Source organism: Pseudochaenichthys georgianus, chromosome 6 (genome assembly GCF_902827115.2).
Source record: "Pseudochaenichthys georgianus chromosome 6, fPseGeo1.2, whole genome shotgun sequence".
Lineage (NCBI taxonomy): Eukaryota > Metazoa > Chordata > Actinopteri > Perciformes > Channichthyidae > Pseudochaenichthys > Pseudochaenichthys georgianus.
In genome coordinates this window covers 4,476,550-4,498,570 of record NC_047508.1, presented here as the reverse complement: position 1 = coordinate 4,498,570, position 22,021 = coordinate 4,476,550, and the positions used below count along the sequence as shown (strand labels likewise).

General features: G+C 42.8%; 1 protein-coding gene across 1 annotated transcript in view; it reads left to right on the top strand.

The window, feature by feature from the left end:
* Nucleotides 1-3,502: 3,502 nt before the first annotated feature.
* The window catches only part of LOC117447568 (gastrula zinc finger protein XlCGF57.1-like), a 42,680-nt gene continuing 24,161 nt past the window's right edge, over nt 3,503-22,021 (top strand). Inside the window, exon 1 of the mRNA XM_034084315.2 lies at nt 3,503-3,762. Within this exon, the coding sequence (XP_033940206.1) occupies nt 3,570-3,762 (193 nt within the window). The 5' untranslated portion in view covers nt 3,503-3,569. The remainder of the gene's footprint in view (nt 3,763-22,021) is intronic.

The window sequence follows — 22,021 nt, the reverse complement described above, 5'->3', positions numbered from 1 at the left end:
AGGACCGTACCAAATTGTCTCGCGGGCCGTATACGGCCGGAGGCCGGAGGTTCCCCACCCCTGCCGTAGAGTCTCACTCTGAGCGAGTGCTGCTGCAGCTGCTCTCGGCTTCGTCCATACTAATTCATTCATTCATTCAATGCTCGCCGGTTCCGCGGTTCCACATTGTTTGTTGTGAGGAGTCTGATATATTTAGTATATTTATATTTTAGTGCGACAGCCAGGGGTGACAGGCGCGTACGCATCACAGGCAGCTTGCTGTTGCCAGATTGGGTGGTTTTCCGCATTATTTTGAAGCCTGTTTACGGTGTGTTTTAACTGGGTTTTCGGCTGAAAGGCATATGAAATCTGGCACACTTTTGAACGCCGTTATAATACAGTGCTGAGAATGAACGCACTTTTGAACGCCGTTATACAGCGCTGAGAATGAACGCGTTCTCAATTACGTTCATCTAGCGGAAATACAGTACGTTCAGTTCACGTTCGCCCAAAATATGAACGTGTTCATGAACGATCGTTCATTGAACGCGTTCAGGTACATCACTGGTTCATGACCACTTATATATTTACTTTTAATTCATTCACAGTGTGTTATAATGAGACAATAACAGGCTACAGATGCGGACACGCACACACACATATGTTTATATTATAAATATATACAATTTCAGAATCAAACTGTATGAGAGCACTCTCATAATAACGTAACACAACCAGAGACTGGATACATCCCCCCCCCCCTCTCTCTGGTTGCTGACATGGGGAATTTAAATTTAAAGTATTAAAAGTAAGCTTTGGACACCAAACCAACTGAGACCCGTCTGTCCTCCACATCTACGCACTGTACAACACACACCTACACACTGTACCACACACACACACCTACACACTGTACAACACACACACCTAGCTCCTAAAGCATAATCAGGCTACAGCCGTTGTGTATTTTATTATGTGACGCACAAAATCGTCTTAGAAAAATATCGACTCTTTGTTTGTAGATACAGTTGCAAGAAAAAGTATGTGAACCCTTTGGATTCTCCACACATAGCGTTGTGTGTTCCTTCCAAACAACTCAACTTTGGTTTCATCTGTCCACAGAATATGTTGCCAGTCGTGCTGTGGAACATCCAGGGGCTCTTTTGCAAACTTCAAACGTGCAGCAATGTTTTCTCTGGACAGCAGTGGCTTCCTCCGTGGTGTCCTCCCATGAACTCCATTCTTGTTCAGTGTTTTACGTATCGTAGATTCGTCAACAGAGATGTTAGCATGTGCCAGAGATTTCTTTAAGTCTCTAGCTGACACTCTAGGATTCTTCTTCACCTCATTGAGCATTCTGCGCTGTGCTCTTGCAGTCATCTTTACAGGACGGCCACTCCTAGGGAGAGTAGCAACAGTGCTGACCTTTCTCCATGTATAGACAACTTGTCTCACCGTGGACTGATGAACATCAAGGCTTTCAGAGATACTTCTGGAACCCTTTCCAGCTTTATGCAAGTCAACAATTCTTAGGTCTTCTGAGAGCTCTTCTGAGCGAGGCATGGCTCACATCTGGCAACGCTTCTTAAGGCCCTGACACACCAACCCGATTTTGGGAGTCAGAGGCCGTCAGAGGCTGTCGGGCATTCGCGGCGGCGTAGTCAGGTTGGTGTGTCCCGCACCGTCGACCGTGACACGCCTTATTTGGACTGCCAGACCCGATGCATGGCCGATTCAACATGTTGAATCGGCCATGCATCGGGTCTGGCAGTCGGACCAAATAATCACTCTGATTGGCTATTCAGCTAGCAAATCAGTGCATGAGAAACGAAGCGGAAGTGAGGGACGTAAACAAACGATTTAAGAAGGCACACACAGACTGCTATTCATTTTCATCTCATCATGGCGATCTGGAATGATGCAAACGAAGACCTGCTCATCACCTTGATCCAGGAGAGGCCAGCTCTGTATGATATTACGGAGAAAAGATACTCTTCTTCTTCTCTGTCTTCCGGTTGTTGCCTTTTTTGAATGACGAATACACACTACCGCCGCCTGCTGGTAAGGAGAGTTATTGCCACTCACGCACTGAAGTCGGTGCGGTGTGTTCCCGTGCGACACATGGCCAAAACGCAGGAGAACACGGCCAGGCAACAGCCAACTTCAGCGTCGGCTAGTCCTCTGGTGACTGCTTGGTGTGTCTGGGCCTTTAAGAATAGCAAATTCAAAACTGGTGTGTATTTTTTATAGGGCAGGGCAGCTTTAACCAACACCTCCAATCTCGTCTCATTGGTTGGACTCCAGGTTGGCTGACTCCTGACTCCAATTAGTTCTTGAAGAAGTCTTTAGCCTCGGGGTTCACTTTTTCCACCCTGCACTGTGAATGTTTACATGGTGTGTTCAATAAAAACATGAAAACATATAATTGTTTGTGTGGTATTAGTTTAAGCAGACTGTGTGTGTCTATTGTTGTGACTTAGATGAAGATCAGAACACATTTTATGACCAATTTATGCAGAAATCCAGGTAATTCCAAAGGGTTCACGTACTTTTTCTTGCAACTGTATCTACTAAACTACAGCATACAAATACAGAGAGTAATGTAGGCCTGTTATACTGAGTGATATATATTTTACACACTGCTCTGCTTTCTGCACGGACCTCACAGCTGTTCTCACTGTAAACATCGCGTCGCGATGAAAGCAGTTTCTAAAATAATATCCAGGGGATGCATGCAGAGCTGTCATTGGCTGAGATAAGTCCGGCCGTGCGTAACGCCTCCACTGTTCCCGGAAATGCGCCCGCGGAGGAGCCGTGGAGGACCCATCAGTGTCTCCTCGGTTAGAGCTCCTTCAGAGAGCCTCCTCGATGCTCGATGCTCGGTCCTCGATGTGCATTTAGAGAAATGAGATGCCCTTCAACATGGCGCGCTGAAATCCATTTCCGGGTCACAACTGGAGGACCGAGGAGTCGAGGAGTCGAGGAGTCGAGGAGGCGAGGAGTCGAGGAGTCGAGCAGTCGAGGAGGGGAAATTAGAGTATTGAGAAACCTCTCTAGACTCAGAATACATCACACAGCTTTGAATGGTATGCTGTATATCATGGGGAAAAGTGACAGTGACAAGTGTGGGAACTGTCGAGTAAAAGAAGATGTAGAACATATTTTGTTATACTGTGACATCTATAAAGCGGAAAGAGAAAAACTAAAGGCTAAAGTTTTAGAGGCAGAGAGGGAATGGAGTGTGGTTGGTGTTTTGGGAACAAAAGGAGAGCGAGTAAGAGCTACCAGAAAGGCACTGTTTACATTCTTAGGTCAGGAAAGAACATAGATTTGTATTTTTTTTGTATTTAAAAAAAAAGTATTTCATGGTTTTGTTGATTTATTTATTTGTATTAGATCATAGGTTAAATAGTTGGATTGATATGATGATTCATACTCATGTACAGTAGGTGGCGGTATGCACCTTTTAAGTTGTTTGCAATCCACCAAAAACGAGAGAAGAAGAAGAAGAAGAATAAGAAGAAGAAGGAGAAGAAGGAGGAGGAGGAACGGAGTTACAACGCTATTGTAAGCAGTGTATCATTGAAAGTATGTCTAAAGTAGACATGTTGAGGGAGGTGGTGAGTGAGCGTCTCACTGCGGCGGCTTTAGAGATATTCGGGCTGTTTGAGAGAACCGTGGCTGAATATGAAGAACAACTCTGTCGTTCTAAAGAGGAGAATGAGCGGCATCGGAAACTTCTGGACGCTGTTCTGAAGCCGGAAGTCCGTTTACACAGAGCAGGTCAGAAACTAAACTTCGTAAACTACTGTTTGTTCTATTACTGTGCCATTACCCTGCTGAAAAAACCCGTTTAGACCAGCTAAGTTGACCAGCCTGACCAGCTAGTAGATGGGTTTTGGACACTTTAGCTGGCCATGATGGCTGGTTTAGCTGGTGCGAGCAAAACCAGCTAAACCAGCAAAACCAACCATCCTGGCCAGCTAAAAAAACAGCATAGACCAGCATGGCTGGTCACCAGCATCCATCTATCACAAGTTTATGTTTAATAATAGTATTAAATATACCATGCTGGAAGCTTACCAGGATTCCAGGTGACCAGCATATATTGTTTATGATTATTTAAACCAGAGAACATACATACATTACAAAGATTAATTGTGTCATGTATTCTGGTATCTACCAAAATACAGACATTGTATAGTGTTCATAACAGTATTTTAATTTAATAAATAGCAATACATAGCTAGTTAATATAATAACATACACAGTAACAATCAGGGGCGGACTGGGACTACAAATCAGCCCGGGACTCTCGACCGGCCCACTTCGGTACCGCCGGCCCACCGCGGTACCGCAATTAAATTGTCGACCGGGTGGGGGGGGTAGACAATTTACTAGCTGTAGATATTAAGGGTAAATAATGTCTACCAGGCCGGAGCATTAGTCAAAACAAAAAAAATCGACTAATAATGAAGAAAATTAACACATTTGTTGCAATAGTAATGTATGCACTAACTACATTACTACTTGTACTACAACATTTTAATAATCAGTTCTTCCTCATTTTCCTCAATTGTTCATATTTGGTTTATTAAAATAATGATATTGTGGTCATTGTTAAAAAATGTCTGCTATTATTATTATTTGTATAATGCACTTTCTGCCTTCCTGTCATTAGGAGTTAGACATGTAATGGCTATGTAATAGATTTGATTAGAACCTTCATTATCCTAAACTGCTGGGACATTTTGCCAATACCTTTATATTGTCTACTCTTCACTTACTTGTCAGCATAGGTCGGCATTGATGTACAGAGCCGACAGAAGACCTTGTTTATACTGGCATCATATTGAGAGGTGCAGCCAGTGACGCGTCCTAAAACCAGGAAGTAAGCTGCTGGTTCCCTCGACAAGGGTTTTGGAAAATAGCTGGAAATAAGGTCTGTGGAAAACAAACCTGTTTGATAAATGCACGTTTTGTTCAGCCGGATAATCTGCACTCCAATCTCCACCCTACTTTTATAATTTTCGAATCATAAATCTAATCTATAGATTATAAAAGGGTTTTAGGACGCGTCACTGCAGCCAACTCCATCGATCAAGCTGGCTGAAACTTTCTCTCCCTCTTCTTCTCATACTCCCTGTCACTCTCCTTTAACTCCTCCGGTGACTTTCTTTTATTTGGAGATTGTTTTTTGCCCGGCGCTTGGCCGGTTACCGCTGGTATTACAAACATTTGGCGAATGGTTAGGTGGCGCGATAGTCTGTAGTGAAGGAGCGCGCTCCCGCTGCGCTCCCGCTGCGCTCCCGCTGCGCTCCGCAGCAAACAGCTGTTTGCTTTTCACCCAACAACAACGACACATTTAATTTACAGCGCTGAGTGTACAATCCTCCGTGTTTGTACCTCTTAAATCGCTGCATAGCCGATTTATTTGGACTGGATTATCCCAGAGAGTCCAAACATTCTTTATAACACCGTTTTAGATTTGTGAAACCTTAATTCTATTCGTGAAAATACAAAAAAAGAAGATTTTGCTGCTTTTTTTACATCTAGACCACATTAGACCAGGTCCTGATCTAAAACCACTATACCGAGACTCATCAAATCTGGACTGGATAATCCCAGAGAGGCTAAACATTCTTTATAACACAGTTATAGATTTGTGAAACCTTTATTCTATTTGTGAACATTTAAAAAAGGGAGATTTCAGTGCTTTTTTCGCATCTAGACCACATAATAATAATCGATTTATTTTGTTAGCGCTTTTACAGCTGCTCAAAGATGCTTTACAGATATAGTGAAAAGAAAAGAAAGGAACAACAAATAAATATATTGTTAAAGTTAAAGTCAAATAATACAAAAACAATCACACATTAAAAGCCAGATTGAAGAGGTGAGTTTTTTGAAGGTGGTGAGGTCAGTGCAGTCTCTGATGGGTTGTGGGAGTGAGTTCCAGAGGGAGGGGGCAGCGACGGAGAAGGCTCTGTCCTCCCAGGTCCGGTGATTGATGTGGGTGGGGATGGATAGGAGGTTGGCTTCTGATGAGTGGAGGCAGCGGGAAGGGGTGTGGTGGTGCAGCAGGTCTGTGAGGTAGGGGGGGGGGGCCTAATTGTTGAAGGCTTTGTGAGTAATGAGGAGGACTTTGAAGTTGATTATTTGACGGACGGGGAGCCAGTGGAGGTTCTGGAGGACGGGAGTGATGTGGTCTCGGGAGCGGGTGTGGGTGAGGAGGCGGGCAGCAGAGTTCTGGATATATTGGAGTTTATTGAAGAGGTTGGATGGTATGCCGTAGGGCAGTGATTCTCAAATGGTGGGACGCAGACCCCTAGGGGTACGTTGAGGTACTGCAGGGGATACGTGAGATAACAAAAACAAAAAAGTTAATTAAAAAAAAACATGCATGATTACAAAAATAATCTTAGTACAACAAGTTAAATAGAAAACACAATTTTATATAAAATATTCCTAGAACCACCAAGGGGGTCCTCATATAAACATGTCAAATGTGTGTATTGTATTTTATAGTTTTGCATAATATATCATTTTGTTCATTGGTTTGTTAAACATATATGTGACCCGCTCTATCGAAATCAGTCGGAAGTCGCAACGGCTCATTTCAAAATAAACGTGGATTTGCGTAAAATCTCGGGGTTTGTGAGTTTTGTTTGATTTTAAAATCATATGATTTCAGAATATGAAACTTTTATTTCCAAACTCACACGATAAATACATTCTTTAAGCTTGTAAAGGGACGATGACAGGCAATCTGCTCTTCCGCAGCGCTGCCTCCGGCTGACATTATGAATGTAAGCGTAGAGTAATCATAAATAACACGGCAGGGTCCGTTACAGTTTGTTTTCATCTGATTTCAATTAAACAAAGTCTTGGCTTTCAGAATATTAAACTTTTTTCGGCAAATTCAGATGATAAATACAACTTTGAAGCTTGTAACGGCATAATTACAAGCGGAGAACGGAGTAATTTAACATCACAGCAGGTATAACAACAGCCGGTGTTTCTCGTGAAGGTTTTCCCCGGGAAACAAACACAATACACACAAACGCAAAATTACACAAACACACACGTATACACACACACACACACACACTCGCGAGCTTCCTCCAGACCAGTAATCCAAACGAAAATATCTTCCCTCCGTAGTATTTTGATATTTTGCTCCGCTAATAATCAATCAGATCGATGGATTCCAGAGAAGAGAAAACTTTGAAGGCCCTTTTCTCAAAATGATGACTCGGTGACAGTCATTATATAATGTGACATATTTCGCTTAATATTTGGAGTACAAAAACAATCCTGATATCATTAGAAAGCTAGGAATATCCTCTTTCCAACAGTGTATACAACTCAAAATGTGTCTTCGGGTCAATGTGACTGATTTCGATAGAGCAGGTCACATATTACTTCAGTTGAAAAACTCCTTGGAAAAATCAGTTTAAAAAATAAATGTCGTTATGTTGTTTTTTTTTCATGCATAAAATGAAAATATCCTTAGTTTGTTGTAATGCATGCATGAAGGAGTTAATAAATCACACACTGAGGGAACATCACTTTATTGGAATTATTTGTATAGGCTTCTTCGATCAAAAATGTTCGGGTTGGTCAGGGGGTACTTGGCTGAGAAAATGTTTCAAAGGGGTACACTACTGAAAAAAGTTTGAGAAGCATTGCCGTAGAGGATGCTATTGCAGTAGTCGAGTCGTGATGTGATGAATGCATGAATCAGGGTTTCAGCAGCAGAGGAGGAAAGTGATGGGCGGAGACGGGCAATGTTTTTGAGGTGGAAAAAGGCGGTCCTGGTGATGTGATGTGGTGGTTGAATTTGAGCTGACTGTCGAAGATGACTCCGAGGTTGCGGATGTGAGGGGGGGAGATAGCTGTGGCTGTCAATGGTGAAGTTGAAATTCTGGATGTCTTTGGTACGGGATGGGGGGCCAATGATGATGATGTCTGATTTGGCACTGTTCAGTTGGAGATAGTTTGTTTGCATCCATGCTTTTATTTCTGAGAGACAGTTGGTGCGAGTGGAGTGTGTTGTGGGGGTGATGGTTTTTGTTGATATAAAGTTGGATGTCATCGGCGTAGCAGTGAAATTGAAGGTTGTGGCGACAAATTATTTTGCCAAGGGGGAGCATGTAGAGGATGAAGAGGAGGGGGCCAGGCACCGAACCCTGGGGGACGCCTTGAGACAGAGGAGCAGTGGAGGAGGTGCAGTTGTTGGTGTTGATAAACTGATGTCTGTCGGTGAGGTAGGATTTCAGCCAGGAGAGTGCAGTGTCGGTAATGTGGAGTGATGATTCGAGGAGGGACAGCAGGATGGCATGGTTGATGGTGTCGAATGCTGCGGTGAGGAGGATGAGGATGTTCAGGTTGCCGGAGTCAGAGGAGAGGAGGAGGTCGTTTGTGATTTTCAGAAGAGCTGTTTCTGTGCTGTGTTTTGAAATAAGTATAAAATAAACATAAGACCAGGGGGGTATACTACGAAGCAGGATTTTCGCTTAGCCGGCTAAATTCAGGGGAAACTCCGGCTTTCCGGTCCTACGAAGCTGGTTCTCTTTTTAGCAGGCTAGATCTCCATGGTAACTTATGCTTAGCGGCTAACCTGGTCGGGACCAGGTTAGGTTGCAGGCTAAGAGCTCAACTCAGTGAAAGCACCGCCTGCTGACCAATCAGAGCTCAGTGTGCGGAGTTTAAAGCGATCAAGTCATATTACAGGAGAAAGGAAATACAGAAAAACTGCCGTCGCAGGAAAGACGGCCGGCACAGTGTCACATACTGTATGCAGAAGTATTATTTTAAGCAACACATTAAGTTGACGAAACACTCGAGACAAATGTAATTGAAGTCAGATCGTGTTTTAGACGGGCAGTGATATCATAAACCTGTTAATGAACGCATTTAAATACTTTTTCTTTTGCCAGCTGTATTCACCTTGCAGGTGCAGCTATGTGGCTTTTATCCTGGATAAAGTGTTTAAGTCATGGATGTTTAAAGTTTAACTTCTTCATTTTTGACTAGTATTAAAGTTCACTTTTCATTCAGGAAGTATGACGCTGCGCTGTCAGTACGCTTCTCCATGTTTGTGATTGGTCGAATGCTCCAAATACCACCCCTTTCATGTGAACGCGCACCTAACTAGATAGGAAACGGCTGGCTTGAGCGATCCACTTGATAACCAGCGTCGTAGTACAGTTTAGCGAGAGCGCGTATGTTTTGGATTAGTAGTGCTGGAGCGACGCGTCGACTTCAAAATATCGTCGACGACATATTTCCGCGTTGACGCGTCGCTACACACACGTGGGTGTGTAAACAAAGCAACAAGCAGTTCGCAATCGCACTTCAAACACAATGGAGACTGAAACGGCTACCACCTCCTCACAGGATTGCACACGAAGCCCTCAAACGAAAACATCTCGCCCTAGGTCTTCAAAAGCATGGGAATATTTTAAAGTTAGTCCAAAACGCAAAGATATTGTCATTTGCAGTCTTTGCCAAATGGAGTTGGCATATCACACAAGCACAACGGCTATGTTGGAACATTTAAAGCGGCAGCTAGCTGTGGTGGCTACCATTAACAGCTAGCATTTGCTCTCCGATTTTTACATAAAAATGTTATTATAGATTATAAATTCAATCATTTTTTTATACATAGACGTTAAAAACCTATGGATTAACCGATTCAGCCGCTTTTTTTCTCATTTTAATGCCATTGAACACGTCTTTTGATCAGATTGACAGCTACGGTGGTGAGACGATCTCCCTCGAAGCTCTGTAAAGGTACGTGTTGTGATGACTGTATTTGCTTCCCCTGTCGCGAGTCCGGATCACTCAGTGATGATACTATATACCTACATAATCTGTGGAGTCTCAGCTTTAATCGGATATCTTGTATGTGCAGCTACGATGAGTAATAAGGGTACTTTTATCTTGAGTTCTGTGCCAATGTCCGTTAGCATTTTTCGCTCATGGGTCATTTAGATGCTTCTTATGAGACTTGTGTTTTGTTTTGGTGAACATGGTTTGTATCGTCAGTTAGCTGAGATTATTACCGTTAATCTGATATAACACATTAATAGTTTGTTAAATATTAAGATCCCCTGAGACACAGTATTGTGAAAAAAAAAAATGTTACATTACGTTTTTTTTACATTACGTTTTTTATGAATTGAACAACAGACAAATAATCGTTAGATTAGTCGACTAATCGATCAAATAATCGCCCGATTAATCGTTTTCGAAATAATCGTTTCCCCCCAGCACTATGGATTAGGCCAACCGGCTAACTCAAACATATCCAGGTTAGGTTGAACCAGGTTCGTAGTATAGGCCCCAGGTCCTGATGTATTAACTAGGTTGCTAGTGGCTAAAACTATTGAATGTTGTGTTGGAAGCATCCTGAGGCCACAGTGGCTTCAGAACATGTATATAGTCAATCTTAAAAAACATCTTGAATGTATTCGTAGAAAGTTAGTTTGTTATTTAACAGGTATGGAGACTTTTTTTAGTTTCATACATTTTCAAAAATACATTGTTAGAATTTCTAAAAAGTACTCTTACTCAAACCACTAAAATAATCTAAATTAAAACTGCGGTCACAGACGTGCACGCAGTTGTGGGCGGGCCTTCGCGTCCGAGCGCCTGTCGGGGAGGGTCGCCGGTCGTCCCGGCGTCCTGCAGGCGTGCTGGAGTCGTGGTAAATGAGCTGCGTGTGATCTGACCAGGAGGTATTAGGCTTGTGTGTTAGTGGTTCTGGCTGTGTAAGCAGGGTGTTGATTTGTGGTTGATGTTATAGTTGTTGAATGGAGGTATAGTTAAGAGTTGTTTGAGTTTTTACGGGATATATTTGGCGTGTTAAAGAAATGTGTACAGTCCAACAATAGTTCAAGCCACTACAGGGATTTGAACCCTGTCTCATATGAGAGTCCATACCAGTGGTGTTTGCTTGTTGTGGCTGTGTGTATTGATCAAAAAGCAAACCTGCAATACAGTTGTTAATGTGATGTTGTCAATGGCACAACAATGATGTGTGAAGCTGTGTGTTGGGTAATAGTGATGTATGACTAAATATGTAGTTGTAACATATGTATTGCACTGTATTGCAGGATAAAATTGATCTGACGTAATTGGGAACAGCATGCTATGTAATGTTAAATGTCCTGTTAGCAGGGCAGTGGGGTTTGCTATAAGCATGAAAGACCTCTCCATTCCCTGTGTAGTAAGACATGTAGGTGATTAGGTGTGGTATGGGAGAGAAGAAAAAGTAAAACAGTTTGTGAACTGGAATGGAAATAGTGAAATGTTGGTGTGATTTATTTAGTGTATGTAATTAAACAGAGTGATTGGTGTTGTGTGAGAAGTGATATGTGTAGATGTGGGAATGTGGATGGATTATGCAGACGTTTTTGCAGAAAGTGGAACAACCTGTGGAAATGACTGTAAAGTAATGCACAGTAGGGTTGGTTACAAGTGCAAGATGACACAGAATTAGTTGGGGTTTGTTGTGAACAATGTTATGCCTGAATATGTGATGGGAATCTTGGCTCCCACACACGACTTGTGATATGGCTCTGAAAAAGCAGTTGCCATCAGCGACAATGTCGTCAGTTGAGCACGGGGCACCGAGGGCGGCATACAATCCACCGGGGGGTGCCCCATTGTCCGTGTAGTGCACCTGTAACTGATTACTCAAAGTGTGTGCCACGTCTTTGGACAACACATAGAACTGATATGCTGGCATTGTCGTTACACCAATGATTGTAACATCTTCGTCGTCCATACTGTGTGTGGCGCCTACCAGCTGAACAGGACTTGGGGCAAGTATGTCCAGATTCACTTCACAATCAGGCTTGGCAAGTATGTCTGTACACTGGCGCAGTAGGTGTTGCTGTGTGTGTACTGCATCAGCATCAATATCAGGAGGTTCTGAGGTGGGCGGCGTAGCACTGACATCAGAAGAAGTGCGGCGGCTTGAAATCATCACTGTGCTGTTCAGAGTAACTCCTGTTATCTCAAAGTTGGCTCCGAATGTGGATTGTGTGTAGCCACTGCAAAGACGAATGTGAACACATATGTCGTCCACAGTCCTGTAGCATAGCAGTAAGCTTTTTCCTGTTGAACTGGGCTTGCCTTTGACGTCACGTGCATGCGAGTCAACAACAACATACTGTCCGTCCTGATGGAATATAGCACAAGTAGTTGTTGCAACAGTGAGGAAGCATTGATTGTATGTGGCAAAGATCTTGTTAAGACTGGCCTTTAAAGGGAATGCAAGCCCAAGACGGTAGAGCTCACCGGTGTCCTTAAACAGATCTCCACTGACGGGGCTGCTGCAGTCCAACGTGTATGTGTAAGGTGGTAAAGTGACAGTGGGTGGCAAATCAGCAATCAGAAGATGTTTTGGCCGGACAGATCAGATATGCAATGGCTTCTAGCCAGGAAAGAGTACAGCTTGTTCCCAGCATTGAGAACCTCATCAAGTTGTAGTCTGTTCCAAGTCATGACCGATTTCCCCTTGTGACAAGCCATAGTGGCCAAAGACATGGCAACACATTGACGTCCTGCATGTGCACGTTATTTGGGGTGGGCTTGATGGAAATGCCCTTGAACATATCTGACATGTTCAGGGGGCGCTGTACAATGACTGGGACTCAGTACATCAGGCACAGTGTGACTTGGCAGTAAGTGTTTGCCGTCATTTCCGTTTGGGCACCACTTGTTAAGGGGCACAAAGCACTTTGTCAATACAACACCTTTGGCTGTTGACAATGGGCGGCTGTCATTGGGAGATGTGCTACTGAAGGTCACTTCGGAAGATGTAGTGTGCACCCTTAGTGCAACGTTATCGGCTTTGTGTGAATGACTTGCCACACCATGTAGTGCCGCCTTGGCATTCACAGTGATGACGCTGAAGTCAGGAGCTTGGTAAGTGTGTGACAAAGCAGTGATATACAGCATGAGGTCATCGAAGGTGGTGTGCAGAACAGCCACAGACCTGCCACATGACATGTGCACTGCACTGGAATCACCAGGCTGAAGATGCACAACAGAGAAGTTTTCATTGTGCTTGATAATCGCACAGTAGAATCCACCTATGTCTAGCAAACATGATGCATGTGACAGCAAAGCCAGTTGCAAAGCTTCATACAGTGCAGAACACTTACCATCAGACAGGGTGACGTTGCAAAGACCTTTAGTCTCAGTGCCCATGGAGAAAGTCCAGAGAGAGTCAAAGATGTCAATGTGTCCTTTAAATCCTGGGGCCAGCACTTCAATGTCCAGCTTCTGTGCTTCCATCTGAACGGAGTCCAGCACTGAACCCTTCCATGTGCAGACACATGAAAGTGTGTGTCGTATCAATGCAGCAAGAGCACGCAACTTGGCCCTTGGTTGTCCTTTAATAGGCAATGTAAACCACCTGTTACCAACTGTCGTTGGCTGGATAATAACAGAGGAAGGCAATGTAGCACATGTGCATTGAATGGATTCATGGCACTGACCTGTGTTGTGAGGAGGAACTGCTTTTCGAGTGAAGTGACTCATCTTTTGCCGCTTCAGCCTTGGCATCCTCACATATATCTGAAACGTACAGAAAAACACTGTTACACATCATGGGCAGACGTCATTGGTCATGTAACGACTGCTCATGTGTTAATTGACAATCATGTCAGTTATGTAGCATGACAGTAACTACTTCATAAGCAATATGGCATGACACGTAACATGCCGTGATGTAGAGGGTGCACAGCATATTACCTCATGATATGACCATTTGCTTGGGGACATTAAGCAACACAGATTATATAGTGTGAACGAGCAACTCAGAAATGGTGGTTGTTGGAGAGCAGATATGGTAGACTACCGTCTGAAATGTGTGACAAGGACGTTCCACAAACTTCTCAGTTCCTGATTGGCAGTAGTTTGGTAATGGATTGGCATTACCCAAGCTTGGCTGCTGACAGCGTGTCCTTTTACGCTATGCAGCTTTAAAAGTGAATGGGTGAAAGTGCAATGACTGGAAGTGCAGATGTAAGCCTTACACTGACATTGTAGAGATGACTAAGATGTGTTATGTGTATGTGATGAGATTGACACATGAAAAGTCAATGAGGAAATGCAGTAGACCACACGTAGGTGACATGGTGTCGTGGGCCATACTAAACAGATACATGGCTATTGCACAGCTAGTATTAGCTACAGTGACCTTCTGTGTATCTCTGTCTCTCTGTCTGTCTTTCAGCATGTAAATAACATAGAGCAATACATCGTTGGACGTACATACGTGCAAGTTAGCTAACAGCGCTGCTCCTGTCCTCGTCCCACACACACCCTCTTGTAGCCATGATTACAACCAAGACACACTTGTCACTAATAGCTCAGGGTATGATGTGATAGGTCGTAGCACAGAAAGCACAGAGAGAGAACTCCTAAAACCACGAGACATGAGTTATTGTGATTCAAACGGCAGCTCACTATTATGTAACAAGTCTTTCTATAGGCTTATTGAAATGTGGGGTGACGTACATAGTCACAAGTCCTGAGAAATGGATTTCTCTGCTGTTAGAGAGCTATCATAGTGAATCAATATTGACTGTGAATGTATGCAAACATGTATGGCATATAGCTGTGTAACAGCAGTCAAATCCATGTCTCACTTATTCTGACTATGTACTTAACCCCAAATTAAATTAGAAATATTGGCAGAAATACAGCTTTCCCACTCAATACAAGTGGAACCTGGCTCCAGACGGTGTCCTAGGTTTATATAGTGTCTGATGTGATGTGTGGGATGTGCTTGTGCTTGTGCTTATGTGTGTTTAGCATGCTAAGCTAACATTAGCTCATGTTGACATGCTGGCCTAATGTAATGTATTAATCTCTGCTGTGTGTAATGTGAATCAGCAGAACATGAAGAGAAAGTCAACAGACATGTTTTTGTTTGTTTAAGAGGAAGATGTGTAAAAGGACAGCCAGAGCTGGCAGAGGAGCAGCAGCATAGGGCTAGGGAGGAGGAAGAGCAGGAGAAAGAAGAGGAGGGAGAGGAGGAGGAGGAGGAGGACGAAGAAGAAGAGGAGAAGGAAGAAGATGAGGGAGATGAGGAAGAGGAGGAGGAGGAGGAGAAAGATGAGGGAGAGGAGGAGGAGGAGGAGGAGAAAGATGAGGAGGAGGAGAAAGATGAGGAGGAGGAGGAGAGAGAGAGAAGAGATGAGGGGAGAAGGAGGAGGAGAGGAGGAGGAGGAGAAAATGAGGGAGAGGAGGAGGAGAAAGATGAGGGAGAGGAGGAGGAAGATGAGGAGGAGGAGAAAGAGGAGGGAGAGGAGGAGGAAGATGAGGAGAGGAGGAGGAGGAAGATGAGGAGAAAGATGAGGAGGAGGAGGAGAAAGATGAGGAAGAGGAGGAGAAAGATGAGGAGGAGGAGAAAGGTGAGGAGAGAGGAGAAAGATGAGGATAAGGAGAGAGGAGGAGGAAGATGAGGAGGAGAAGATGAGGAGGAGAAATAGAGGAGAAGATGAGGAGGAGGAGAAAGATGAGGGAGAGGAGGAGGAAGATGAGGAGGAGGAGGAAGATGAGGGAGGAGGAGGAGGAGGAGGAAGATGAGGAGGAGGAAGATGAGGAGAGAGGAGGAGAAAGATGAGGGAGAGGAGGAGGAGAAAGATGAGGGAGATGAGGAGGAAGATGAGGAGAAAGATGAGGAGGAGGAGAAAGGTGAGGATAAGGAAGAGGAGGAGGAAGATGAGGGAGAGTAAGATGAGGAGGGAGAGGAGGAGGGGGAGAAAGATGAGGATGGAGAGGAGGAGGAGGAGGGGGAGAAAGATGAGGATGAGGAGGAAGATGAGGGAGAGGAAGATGAGGATGAGGAAGATGAGGAGGAGGAGCCAGATGAGGAAGAGGAGGAGGAAGATGAGGGAGAGGAAGATGAGGAGCTCTGAAGAAAGATCCGGAACAATTTAACAAGGGAATCAATTGGGAGCTAACTGGACTTTTTGTCACTTCATACCCTCAAGAGGCATTTTGTTTAATATAAAACATTTTTGGGGGAGAATTTTGAGCTGTCCTGCACTCTGTTTTGAGATCAAAGCACTCTAGAGTTAACGAGCTGCTCCATCCACATCTAATAGCTGAAGGTATTGTGGTCATTTGAAAGTTGGAATGAAGTGTCTGGCTGAAATTATGTGGAAGGAGATGCATTTGGCGCAAAGTGTAGGAAAAGTGGATTTGAAGGCATCTCCCATTGACTTCAATGTTAAAAAAATAGTTTAAAAAGCTGAATATTTCAAAAAGTATGAAATATTTTTGAAAAAGTTTAAGGTTTCTTATCAATTGCTGAAAAGGTTGAATAGTTTAATATTTGAATGGTTTCTGTAGCTGAAAGTAAGCTGAAGTTATGGAGAGCCAAAGTATTGGCTGAAATAATAAGGGGAAGAATAAAGTTTTGAAGTACTATAGTGGAATGCTGTAAACAGCATTCGCACTAACTAGACAAACAGTCAATACAGGCGATGACGTGACGTTTGCGCGTCCCCGCGAACAGGGCGTCAATGTTTGCAAGGCTTCTATCTGCGGCATAACACCGGCTCAAAGCTAACTATAAACATAAATACTAAAGTGTAAAACACAGCAAAACTATATTCATAATGCAAGTGTAAAATAGTGTGGACAATTGTAAACATGGATGGAGACTAAAGTATCCACAACATAAAATAATATATTAAATATAACCTCAATCTTTCTTCTAGACATGTTAAAAGCTTGCTTGAATGGGTTATAGGTTTATTTTGTTCTCTCGTCTTTGAAATATATAAGGAATGTGTTGTTTGAGTCTAGTAGAACGAGGGTATTACAATTGAGCAATTTCTACATGTATTATGTATTTATCATGTATTCTTAATACCATTACAAAATAAACATGTAATAATGTTTTAGAGGAGGACCTCAAGCTAGCAAACTCAATTTCTTGCTTTAAATCTCTTAAAAGTAAGGGGCTTTTTCCTAACTGATGGTGTTGTTATTGCTTTATAAATTCATGTACGTTTATGATTTTTTTATGTTGGGTGCCATTCATTATCAACAAGAGATAAGATAAGTCAAAGAAGTACTTTATTGATGGCAGTATAAAAATACAAATGTTGTATCAAAAAGGCATGCCATTAAACAATACAAATAAAAATGTAAAACTGTATTGCAGCCAGCATAAATATACATGGAATTGTAAATATAAAATGAACATTTTAAAGAAAATAAATAAACAAGGAAGTACAAATGTTGCATTTAAAAATGAACTAGATACAAATATATAATATGTACAATAACTATTAAGGTTTTTTTGAAGTATCACGGAGGAGACGGGCCAGTCGGCTGCCCAGTCATGGTGCCGTTCCTGCTGGGCCCGATTCTCTCCTCCTCGTTTCCTCTTGCCTGGGTGACAATAAGATAATAATTAGCAATAAGGAAAACACACAGGACAGGTACAGGTCACACAAGGATATAAGAATACATGTATAAACAGAACAGTAAGGTGAACTAAAGAAAGTTCTGGCCCTAGATGTTTACAATGATTGTGAAAGTGAATTACATTATGTCCAGCCTGTTGATAATGAATATAAATTTATGTATATGATAGGATGTCACACACAACTGTACTAGCTGCTTATTAGCTAAGACTTTACTTGAAACAGAGCATTTCCACACAGTGGTATAGCTTATTTTAATTACTGTTGATGGATGATCCAAGGTTTAAAAAAACAAAACACAATTCCAGTCGCTTTTGCCATTTATATTTCTTACCTAGAACCACACGCTGCGGTGTCGTGATGGCACTCGGTGTTGGTGGTTGAGGTTGGTGTCGATTCTTCAGCTGGGGTCCGTTCTGGATTCGATGACGATGTGGACGGAACACTGCCATCAACCCGTTGTTCGGGAATGTTCCTCCTCACGAGTCCCAATGTACTCATCTAGAACAGCAAAATGACTTGTTAATTCCACAAACTACTGCAGCACAATACTAAATAGCAACAACAACTATAGAAAAGAAAAACTGAACGTAAACAATGGCACATATGGTGTTAGCAAACAATAGCTCTAGCTAAGGCTATCTGCCTTAGCTAGCTATGTAGCTCTTCGGGGCTCCATAAAAGCAATGGGGGTTGTCGAACATTAATGTAATGATAAAATAGACTTCTTTGTTAGAAGTGAGCGTACCTTGCAGGGACTCCAGTAAAGCTGTTGCCGTTTTCCCTACATCGCAGGAAAGTCCTCGAAAATCCACGTTCGGACATCTGTGCAGAGACATCCTGGAACACTTTCACATTTCGCGTTGTTCCGTCGAGCTCCCGCTGGATTTTATCATCCCCAATGAGATGTAGGAACGTCGTCACCTCCTCGGTCGACCACGGTGTGCTTTTCTTCGACGTTGCCATTTTTGTAGCTCCTCCGTTTACAAAATGCTGCAAGCTTGCTTCTAGATATATATGCGACGCGAGGGATGATCTCTCTCTCCGCGATCTTGTGACGATTCTCTCTCTGACCAATCAGCAGTCGAGTGTTGACGTCACAGCCCTGGCCTGGTCGCGTCTATCGTTATTCCAACCCAGTTTAGATTTAACCACGCCCACTTCCGCATTACGCAAGAACGTCGCTCTACGCGATAGCGTCATAGACTTCTTCTTCGGCAGTTATAGCGGTCGCGGTAAAGCAGGATATTGAATAGTTGTTTTTTTCTTTCCAAAGGATTTGTTGACTGAAAGTAAACGATCCTGTAATCAAAGCCATATCGAAGAGTCCTGAGATTGTATTACTGGTGTTTTATCATATCTATAAATAGCCTGTGTGTATTCTCAAATGTCGTTTTCAGGACAAACAAAAGACGTTTTAAATATCTTATCAGCTGGTGTAAGTGCAGCATATTGAATATAACCTTGACTATTACTGTGTACTTCATTTATCTGACAGCATTATTTAATGATACTATTTTATATATATATTTATATACATTTATTCATATACACACACTTATATATATGTACTCACACATGTATTTATTCATAAATATACACAGATGTATTCATTTATACACACAGCATTATTTAATGATACTGTTTTATATATATATATACACACACATTTATTCATTTATAAACATATAAACACACTTATATGTACTCACACATGTATTTATTCAATATTCTGCACTTACACCAGCTGATAAGATATTTAAAACGTCTTTTGTTTGTCCTGAAAACGACATTTGAGAATACACACAGGCTATTTATAGATGATAAAACACCAGTAATACAATCTCAGGACTCTTCGATATGGCTTTGATCATTTACTTTCAGTCAACAAATCCTTTGGAAAGACAAAAAACAACTATTCAATATCCTGCTCATCTTGCTTTACCGCGACCGCTATAACTGCCGAAGAAGAAGTCTATGACGCTATCGCGTAGAGCTACGTTCTTGCGTAATGCGGAAGTGGTTAAATCTAAACTGGGTTGGAACGATAGACGCGGCCTGGTCTGATAGAACCACGATTTTATGGGGCCGGAAAAAGTACCCGCTAGCCGGTACCAGGCTATATGGAAATGCCACCAAAAACTGGCCTGGCCGCTTGAGGACGGTTAAACGGGGCTACCCGCTGCAGTGGAAATGCGCCATTAAAAGAGCCGGCTCTTTGACCCGGCTCGTTCACGACCGACACATCACTAGTAAGAGGGGGGGAACGGCGTTCCCCCACGTCCACAATCACTACACCAAGCAAGCCATATGTTGTTCATCACTTTGGTTTAAAAGGCCCCCATATCAGCATGAGTAATAGCAGTGGCTGTTGTATAAAGTTGGCCTGTAGAAACGTCGCCCAGCTAAGCATGCGTGGTTAGCTGAGGTAGCAATAGCACTGCACACACCCACGTGTTGCAATACTAACACACAATGTCAATGACCGTCATAGCACTTGCACACAACAATGCAATACACAATTGGCAATATATTACTCACGTTTTACACTGCAAAGAAGGGTTTCTATTCACTTCGATGACTGACGTTATCTGGCCGTAGCCTACGTGTAGTGATGTTACGTATTGCGCCGAGGCTTCGGAGCGTGTGTCGAGTAATCCCCGAAGCTTTTTGTGAAGCATGTATCGAGGCTTGTATCGTTTTGGGCCAGTGATGTCATCCATGACAAACGAAGCCTCGCTGCCTGTCGATACCACGTGACTGCTTCACGAAGCCATTCAGATCGGTTGAACCGTTGAACCCATACAGTATGGTTGAACCACGACGCTCATATTACCCATTGATGTATTCAAGAACCATAATACCCCTCCTGTACCCGGCGGGCCCGGGGACACGATGGATTAAGAGAACTCAGACCCTCACTTATAGAGGTCGGAACATGTCATAATAAATAGATACAAGCATAAATAAATGTAGGAATAAAAACACAGGAATACATATGTTGCAGTTTTTTCCGGGAGCTTTAGTGTGTGTGCTGTGGCTCAGCTGGAAAGCAGTTGACTCATGACCGCAGGGTCCCTGGTTCAACGACTCGTCAATACGTCTTTTTTTTGTTTATAAAAGCTACAGCTAAATGAGACAATGTAGTTAATAAATGTATTCTTTGATATGGTTTAGCCTTTCTCAGGCTACAACATGGTTACGTTTATGAATATTATTAAGGAATTATACAAATCCCTCTTTGCAATGTTTACCAGCCTCCTTAGGCTTTTCAATCACAATCATTAAACTGGAATAAATACAATATTGTTAACATGAAAATATGATTTAATGTTCGTTGTTTAGAGTTATTCTAAGGCTTTACTCAATGGGAACTCGATATGAGATAGAGCACACTGTTGAGAAGTCCAATCTGCCTGTTTTACACACTTTGACCAACAGGGGGGTTTGTGTTCAAATGAAGCCCATGATGAAGCCTCATGAGATGAACCCTTTTGCGAACCAATTGGCTGGAAAGCTTCAAAGCTTCATAAGGCTTCATCTCGCCATCACTACCTACGTGCCGTGGACACGCGGATAGCTCGATGACTGTGTTGTTGGTGGGGGTGAGGCAGCAAGTGAATGACCGGCACAGGGAAAGCCCTACCTGACTTAAGCCACTCCCTGAAGTCTGTATTCTTCTTCGTGTCCTTTGGTGTTTTTTGGTGGTTGGCTAATCAGGTTGCAGGTGCATTACCGCCTCCAACGGAACGGGAGTGTGCACAACACAGTTATATGCAACAACTTATTGCGGTAACTAATGGCGTTACTAGTTACCTATTCCCATTAATTAACGCCGTTATAGTTACTGTGATTGAAATGGGTGCGTTACTGCGTTACATTATGTGATCCAACTGAACCCTTGCCTTATGGCGAAAATGCACAGACACACTTGCTAACACACACAAATACACAACAACGCCCACCACCAGCACATACACATGCACACAATGGCACATGCAAGTATCAGCGAGAGCAGCAGTGCATTTACAACTTGGAGATATAAGCACTATTGTGAATTTGTGGGGATAAAGGACGCACACAATATTACAGATATATATATATAAAGTAAACACTAGATGAGTGACCCGCACTGCTGGCCAATGGAGACTGACGTCGCCACATGGCGCCCATCGTGGCACAGGCAGCGCGCTCATTCATAACATCATGTATATGGTGCACGATTGAAATAACCGTAGATTGCTCAGTTATCAACCAATTTCCTAATTGTTGCAGTTGTTAGACACATCGAAGATGTAGTCATGATACTGCATACTTATATGTATAGTTATGACCTTCTTTTCTCAACATCTCTTGTTGTCTCCTGTATCATAGCCATGCTAATAACGTTTATACTAAACCCATCCGTTAGTAAATCAGTCAAGATTTACGCAACATAAGAGTGTTTTCGTGCAGATCACTCACCTTACAACAGCTGTAATGTAGTTGTTGACTGTGTCAAGATGGCCGCCAGTGACCTACGCTGGCAACTCCCCCTTGAGCCATCTAGTGTTTATATATCTACGGTAGTAATG